The sequence below is a fragment of the Pleuronectes platessa genome, chromosome 16 (genome assembly GCF_947347685.1).
Source record: "Pleuronectes platessa chromosome 16, fPlePla1.1, whole genome shotgun sequence".
In the NCBI taxonomy this organism is placed as follows: Eukaryota; Metazoa; Chordata; class Actinopteri; order Pleuronectiformes; family Pleuronectidae; genus Pleuronectes; species Pleuronectes platessa.
The window spans coordinates 15,835,121-15,844,022 of NC_070641.1; the positions used below are offsets into that span (position 1 = coordinate 15,835,121).

Consider the following 8,902-nt stretch of genomic DNA (forward strand, 5'->3'; position numbering starts at 1 on the left):
GGGGTTTACTGGGCATGTCCAATTGGGAGGTGACCACACGTAAGAGCCAGAACTCGCTGGTGGCACTACATATTCCATCTAGCCTGGGAACATCTCAGGAAGAGCTGGAAAGAATGTCCGGGGAGAGGGATGTCCTACTTAGCCAGCTGCCTCAGTCACCTGATCTGGGATAAGCGTAAGACGATATATATATATACATTGGTACATGCACTTGCCTTGTCTTTACCGATCCCTTAACATTGAAATAAACATAAATATGACATGGAAAAGAAGGGACAAATAATAAATATGTTTTATCGCATAGTATCTCAGTTTCACAGTGAATGATCGCAGTCATACTGACTTGTATCCAAATGATAACAAGGAGACAAAGACTTTGGCTCCTCTTTCTTCTCAGCTTTGATTATTAAAGCTGTGATAAGGGGCTGAATGATCTATATACGACTGGAACAAACAGAAGAGTGAGGAAAAGCATTTTCCTTTTGTCTAATGTTTTATTATTGTTCTCTCAGCCTTTGTCTTTTCATAGTTACGGTTCAATACGTCCCTCAATAAGGACGATGAGGCTGAATTGAATTGAACCGCAAGGAGAGAGACACATACAGGGAGAAGATTCACCTTTAAATGTGGGAGTAACTCCATCCTGCTGTGAGCTGAGGCAGTGTGACGCCTTCAAATCTATTAAGTCCGTCAGATCCCCCTAACACCCAGATAAAGCTTTCGCCATGTGGGATCACATCCTCTGTTATTCCTGCTAGGCCGGAGGAGAGGTTTCAACTCTAACTTCATTCTACTTCATGTATATTGAAAGCAGATAATCCCGTCGTATCTTCTTTGACCAGGTTTGGTCTAAGATTTTCCCTCTATAGCTAAGGCGCCAGTTGAATGTACATGTAAACAAATAGAGTTTTTGAAAACACGTTGTCTGATTCAGTATTAGCTGTCAAAAAATTCTGAGCGTACACAGTATGAGTTTATGCTTTTGTTAAAATAAAATACAAAATACAGATAATGTGAATGTAACAACAGGTAGACTCTGCAGTGTCCCTGAAGCAATCACTAGACAACAACACAGACAATGTGCTGCAACTGCGCCCACACCGGCACTGGGAAAATTGACACGTGTGGGTCAGTGTGTGTTTTACCTTTAAAGGCATTGGCTCATCATCATGGAAAGCGTGCTCGAACACCACCGCAGCCAGCAGCTTCCCTGACTGAGGGTCATGCCTCACGTACTCATCAAAAAGCTCCTCTGTTTCAAAGCCACGCGCTAGAAAAGAAACACACAACCAGATATTAAGAACATTGTATTGGTCGTGATGTGCTTTTTTATCTCAGTTTTCATGCCTGTGTCTCATTGCCCGGCCTTGGTGCTCGTTATTCTCAGACAGTCAGGAAGTTGGTCGAGAAAACACCCTTCCTTCATCGTAAATCTTTTGACAATATTCTCATTTAAACGGGTCCATTCTTGAGGAGGAAAAAGTGCAACTGAACCGGCCCACATACTTGCTTTCTTTGACACAGATGCTAGCTCTTTTAAAAAAGGGAAGAGAAACCTCTAAAGCTGAAACACAAAGAAGACACTGTAACAAACACTTTTAGACATTGGTCCCACACGGAGGGAAACAGGTAAAGGACATACACCTGTTAAACACAACAGGCACTCGACACACTGCTCTTAACTTTACCAGCTCTTAATTTGCGGACTGTAGTTGTATCTCGCAGTTGCAAAGGGGTTAAAAAGGCTGTTTTCTGACGTAAATGTCCGAACCCAATTTCCAGGGGGATATGCCAGAGTTTGCACATATGAAGTACGCAGCAGGAGATAGTTCAGGTCAGATGTGTTCATGACCAAACAGGAAAATATCTGAAGCATGGCGTATGGGTATAGAGCATTATTTACCGCACATTGACACCAGTGTCAGCCCTTATCTCAAAAAGCTCTTGAATCTCAGATGACAGTTTCTTTATATATACAGCCCATCCGAAAAATTAAAAGAGAATGTCCAGAGTTCAATTCATGTCTGAAAGCCGCTGTAAGAAAACTGTGGATCGGCTTATTGCTCATAATCCCCCTTTATTTGTGTTTAGGTTAAAAAAAAAACACATAAACAAAAATTATAATTGGCTGTTGGCTAGATGGCGCATCTACATGTGTATGAGGGATTTCCATGTTGAAGCCCTTACTTTAGTCAAAACACATATTCTGGTTTGCTGTAAATTGCATAAAACCTAGCCTGGATTCCCCTCCACCTTTCCCTGTGAGCGCGGAGACGGGCTAAATTATTCATCAATGGCTGAACTGGGATCTCATGGGGCTGTGTACAGGACAACCTACAGCCTCTCAGATCTGTCTACCTGCTGCCTCGAATCTGTCGTCAGGCCCACCCTGCTGCCGTTTGCACATCTTTCCGATGCCTAATATATGTAAACAGCCAGTGTGAACACCTCGCAGTTAAGCCCTCCGCATTATTTATCTGGGTTGCTGGTCATGCAGAGAGGGCGTGTGTGTTTCTGTCAGTAAGAAAGAGAAGGAGTGTACTCTCATACTACAATAGGGCTGCGTGTCTCCTCTCCGTCCCTCTCGATACAGTGTAACACAAGAGAAGGGTGTGGTCTATCTAATCTCCTGTGGGTTGTTTCTAGAGGAACCAGTATTCCCAGTTCTGCCCTGTATTCAAAGTGGTGTCCAGGCTCAGGTATATGTTTCACTGGTTATAATGGTGTGGCAACAGCTCCAATCGTGAAGGCAGACCATATGCTTTAGTCAGGATGCATATGAGTCATGATTTGTTTTGTTCCAACAAAAGGACACCATTGTCTTCCAAGAATCAATATTCTTAGACATTTACTCAGGAATTGATACATTCAGAGAATGTCCTTAATAAAAGGACTAGTTTGACATTTTGCTCTGATTTGTTGTCATGGTGAATGTAAGAAGATCAATATTCCTCCGACGACCCGTAAATATAAGGCTACAGCTTGTTGGAGGAGCAGAGCCTCAAGACTGAAATCAGGAGGAAATAGATCCACACCAAAATCCACACAAATCCCCTGACACCGTGTTTCAACATTCCCGGTTTTTCCAGCAGATAAAACTATAAAAACTATAATGTAGAGTTTATACCTCCGCCAAGGCCCAATAGTCACCTTAAAATCAAGCTACACCAAATTGCACACATATAGATACTAGTCCCCTGAAGGCAGGATTTATTTTCATCTAAATACATGAATTATTCCCTGGGAAATTAGTCACCCAAAAAACCCACCCTCTCGCACAATGTTGCAAGAAAGTCAATAAAAAAACATTCCAAGATCCACCCCAATTTACTATGTTATTCCCAGAGCCACACCTCAGCAAGTTTTGTGATAATCTGTCCAGTCGATTTTTTGTAATCTTGTTTGTTTACAAAACAAACTAACAAACCAACAGGGGTAAAAACCTAGTGGAAAAGCTCCTTAGTGGAGGTAACAACTATGTCTATGAGCTTTAGATGTGTTGTTAAGCAGACCTTTTGTTAGCTTCAGATGAAACCAGGCCAGCTGTTTCCAGTCTATGTTGCTACGCTAACAGGCTGCAGCAGTTGACCTTTTATTTCCCACAGAGCTATGAGACCAATGGCAAATCATTCTATTCTCACACATTCGCATTTGTGAACGGAACCGGTCGCTCCTTTCCTTCCCAACTATGACCCACCTGAGGAGAGAGACAGTCTGGCTCGCACGTCCTCCGCCACCTGGCGCACCACACTGGAGTTACCGGGCACGTAGGCCAGCTGCAAGCGCTGCAAGAACTTCTTGGGGAGGTCGTCGACAGCGTAGCTCCCGTAGACCGTGGCGTTCGGGTAATCCTCAAAAGGCACTTTCTGACGCAGCACGATGAGGATGCCAGAGAAGAGCAAGGGCAGGAGGATCTCCACCAGAGTTACCAGGATTTGACGTTTCTGGGAAATGAAGAGATGATCAGTCATTTTTGGAATTAGATGTTGAAGGGGATATTAGGGAACATGTTGTTTTTTCAATGAACATGAAGAGCAGATAGAGAATATACTGAGATTAATGAGCCATGTCATGCTTCACAGATCATTCCAAAAAACTAGAAACCTATGTGAAAAATTGAAATGTGAGTAGAATAAAACCTCATTTGAAACATACAGCTAAGAAGAATAACACAACCCCATTTCAAAACTGTTAATATGTTTTGAAAATGCTAACTACAAATCATGTTTAGCCGAGACAGAGCATCAATTTATTCTTTTCACACTACCCAGAGTTGAAACCAGACAGCGGAAATAAAGCCTAATTTATATGGCGGCGTCTTCCTATCGACTGATTGGAGAACACAGTGACTTGGACAGTTTCAGGACATTACAACGTCAGTCTCAGGGGGGAGCCAATATCAGACCCTCTCCTTACGGCACCAAATCAAAGTTATGACTCAGAGAAATAAATAAACCCCAAGACACATTCCCTCTGCATGCGCATGTATAATATAAAGTATTTTAATCCATGAGTAGATTCGATATTATGACCACATTTGCACAATTCGGTTTTATGTACAGCTGCGTCTCGAGTGAACCAGAAATGAACACGTCGAGTTTTTTTGGTCAGGTATTGCCTGATTTAAATGAAAGTGTTTCTATTTTTATTTATTTTAAAGCTGTTTGTTTTCTTAATTTTTACAAAAGGACACGTCTACACTCTGGCTAAGTAAGGAATCCTGATTTAGGTTTTTCTGACGCATGAGATGTATAGACCCGTATCATTTATTATAAGCCTCGGAAGTCATTAGGTGTCACAGTGCTGCTGACTCCCCTGAGTCAGCGCTGCAACTCAGGGGAGTCATGGTGCTGCTGATGCCAGTGGGACCGGCTCCATGTGGAATATAACGCTTCAGGAACTTAACACTGGGGTAATTGTCTCAAATGCTGCCATACATTTACATTCACTCATCTGGCAGACGATCTTCAAGCAGCGCACAACTGGGGAACTGTGAAGCTTCAGTAGTGTAGAAGAGAGAGTTGGTTAAATCGGCTAATTCTAATGAAGAATTAGATTTAAAAGAGATCACTGTGTTCTCGTAGAAGATTTATTTTGGGGCTTAGATACTTTCCTTATCACATATGGTCCACATGCATACATTTTGTTCAAGTTAGGCTAGAGGCCACTTTTGAACAAAGAACAAGCACATGTGATGAAGGGTAAGGTATTAGTGACATGTTTTTACAAACCTAAATTACAGGGTCCTGTACATAAGATGTGATAGTTCATAACATTCTTAATAAAGATTACATGAATAACATGTACCCTGAATCGCTGTTCTGCTGCCAAGATGGTGAATAAACACCAACAGTTTTTTTCCCCCCTGCCCGGTCCTAATGGAGTCTCTTGAGTCTCTGGACTACCACAACTGTGCAGCAGCGGGTTGCCAAAGAGTAAAGGCGTAACTGCCTCCTCACACAAACATGTTATGCAGCCAATAACCAGACAGAGCAATACACAGCAAGAAATGTGCCAAGACTCCAAGCTGAATATCAGGCAATGTTGACTCTATCAAATTCTTTCCCATCTACTGTAAACTGAGACAGAACCTGAGCCTGATGAGATGTTCCATGAAGTTTATATTTGTGCAAGAAATGAGTAAACTGCTACTGTAGTTTGTTAAGATCAGGTGTGTGTAACCTGCTTAACCGCTTACCAACAAAAAAATAAACACAACACACAACGAAGACCTAAATATTCTTGTAATAATACCAGTCTCTTGATATATGTCACAACATTAAATAAATAGAGCAAACAAGTAACAAAAGGTTAAAATGATGATTTCCCCAAGGCAGACATATATGGTTAGGAAAAGCATGTGATGGCCACTAACATGCTGACCAAGCTAGAGCCTGAGATACAGCAGCTCAGTGCAGACCCTGTGGGGTCAGCCAGTTGCCGCTGGGTAACTCCATTAATTTGTAGAAAACAAAATGTTAAGTCAGATCACTGTATTTATGATGGCACATGAGCCAACACCTTATTAAATACTGTCATAAGGAACTCCGCTATGTAAACACAGCTACATCTGACAATTCACAGACGCAAATATTCTCGCTGCCTAATAAGGAAACGCGAGCTGCCTTCAGACATGCACTGAACTTTGGAGATCCTCCGGGAATCCACCAGAGGAGCTTTATGTTTGAACGCAGGTGACCGAAAGCCTCGGATGTGAGAACACAGCAGGTGGTCCCCTCTGCAGGATTCAGCTTTTGGTGGTAAGGACCGACGTCTCTGTCGATGTGCTGTAAACAACTACCCATGAACCACCCCTCATCTAAATCCTGCGGAGTCTTCTGTGTTATTGTGAACGCATCTGAGCGAATAGTCTCCCACTGCGTTGTGCATGTGTGAAAGGCAACATCCAAAGAGAGTCCCGACCTAATTCTCTGGACATCCTCCGGAGTTCATGTCTGAAAACTGCTATTCAGCGTGGGTGTGGGTGCAACTTCTTGAAACTCACCTGCTGGAGATAGTTTTTCCAAACCAGCAGTCCAAATTGTCTCGCGATAGCCATTTTGGATCTGTGTGCAGGGCTCGGTCCCGTCAGACTTCTACAGTGGTTGGAGAAAGACAGCGAATTACATTTTGAGCTTCAGGTCAAATATATATATATACATATAATCTTTCAAACATTTACAAAAAGGTTAAGTTGAGTTTTCGGAACAGCTTCTGCTCAACTGTGTCAGTTTCTGTTCTTGGTTTCTGTTCATCAACAAAATCAAGAAAAAAAAAAGGGAGAAGTGAAATTGGGTCCTCAGCAGGATCACAATGAGAAAAAGAAAGAAAAAATGAACATATTCACGAGCTTATCACAGAAATTAAATTCCTGAGAAATCAAGAACACAAGGCCTGGGGTGGGGAGGACAGCTATGGAGGTGACATCAGCATCTGCAGGAAAAAACAGCAAGGGACATGAAAACAAATGCAAATGAGATGAAGACTAAAAAAACAACTTGTTGACATCCGCCTGTTGGACCAGCAAAGCCTTTAGTTTTAGATTTTAGTCGAAACTACACGAGAAATGCTTCATATGAAAAACACACATGTAATATGAGCGTTTCCATGTACTGATAATCACATACATGTAGAGGAGAGGATGATCAATAACATGAAGCCACATTTCCCCAATGTCTCCATATCAGGTGACTCACATTTGACCAAACCGGTCAGAAGGAAATGTCACAAGTCTGACCATGGTCTTATGACTTGGGTGAGCTCATTTGACCTGTATACTGTAAAGCAGCCAGTAGCAGTCCATCAAAGTATAATACATGTCACTTCCTGTAACCAGGGGGGGGACTTTGACGACGAGTCAATATTGACACATGGATCTGACAGGGCGGGACCTTGAATGTGTGAATGAGTATAAAATACAATAAATCCCTCTTTTTGGGGAATCTTCCAAATAACACGCCACGCCACGGTCAGAGTGTATCACGTACACTTTATCAAATTAGCGTTTTACTCTTAATCATGAACTAACGTTATCTCTCCACAGTAATTTACACAAATCAGGACGTTTAATTTAGTTTCAAACGTATTAACAATGTGTGAACGAGCTCTTCACCGTCTAGTGACCAATATTGCAGTACTTTGTATCTCCATCATGTTGAGATGACACTCACCATAGATCATATACAGAATATATTTGTGTTTGAGGATTAACAACACATTTGATTCATTATAATAATGTAGGTCTGTGTACCTCTTGGCTGATTCCTGATCCTTGTGGCTTCTTTTTACTCCACTGTCCCTCAAGAATTATTGTTGCATCAGATGAGCTGCAGGTGTTGGTACCGTTAGCTGATATCGTTCATGTGTCAATATTGAATCTTTCTGGGCGAATCATCAAGATTCTACGCCACGGTCACACCGTGTTATGAAATTGTATATACCGAGGCAGTTTATATCTCCATCTTGTTGAGATGACACTCATCTCAATATGAAGTTGATCTGATGAAAGCCCTGCGACAAGTTCGTCAAAGTAAAAAAATGTCTAAAATGGTCTGGTCATGATACACAGGTGTCCCGATTTTTGTGAAGGGCGGTGAAAGCTAGCTGAGGGGCTTTTCCTTAGATGGCCCTGTTGAGCCATATTGCCACGCCCATTTCAAATTACTCCAGAATTCAAATACTTTTTAGGTTTTAGAATTTCCTGCCAACTTTGGTGAGAATTGGAGCACGTACAGGCCCTGTAAATGCCCCAAAGGGGGGAAACAAATCCTTCGAACTGCAATAGGGCCCCCCACCATCGGTGCTCGGGCCCTAATAAGACATATCTTCTCAATTTCGATAGGGCCTCCCTCCGCACTGTCGGTGCTCGGGCCCTAATTACAGACGTGAGTGTTCCGCATCTCTCGTGTCTGATTGGTGCCGCGCAGCCCTGTGGACCCCTCGGATTGGATTATCGACCTGCCCTTCAAACCCCCGCAGAGTCTGATGAATGCTAATCACGGAAGCACAAAGCTCGTTGTTTTCACAAATAATAACCCGCTGACGGCCAAATACCTGCGAGGGAGCGGACCCGGGGACGGTTCCTCTGCAGCTTCCTTTCAAAACAATGGCCCGGACACGTGAACTCCACCAAGCTGCGCTCCTTTCGAGGTGAAAAGCACTTCCTCCTTCTTCGGACTCAAGCCCGCATCGAGAGCATCACAGCTTCTTCCCTTCACCGACACCGCCGAGGCTCGGCCCGGCTCGGCATGAGTGACCCGGCGGGACGTGTAGTATTTGGTCCGGTTCCCGGTGTCTGGGCTGCTCTCCTTCTGTCCGCTCCGGTGCCTGCTAGCGGGGCGACATTGCAGCAGCTGCCCGTGAACGCATCGCAAAATGTAGGGAGAACGTCAACAAAACATAC

The 8,902-nt window shown here is 43.1% G+C and overlaps 1 protein-coding gene across 1 annotated transcript in view; it reads right to left on the reverse strand.

Moving 5' to 3' along the window:
- Positions 1–8,889, reverse strand: part of abca3b (ATP-binding cassette, sub-family A (ABC1), member 3b) — a 28,513-nt gene extending 19,624 nt beyond the window's left edge. The window contains exons 1-4 of the mRNA XM_053442994.1: positions 8,554–8,889; positions 6,506–6,596; positions 3,698–3,944; positions 1,146–1,270 (exon numbers count right to left, since the gene is read on the reverse strand). Coding sequence (XP_053298969.1) covers positions 1,146–1,270; positions 3,698–3,944; positions 6,506–6,559 — 426 coding nt within the window. The 5' untranslated portion in view covers positions 6,560–6,596; positions 8,554–8,889. The remainder of the gene's footprint in view (positions 1–1,145; positions 1,271–3,697; positions 3,945–6,505; positions 6,597–8,553) is intronic.
- Between the last annotated feature and the right edge of the window lie 13 nt (positions 8,890–8,902).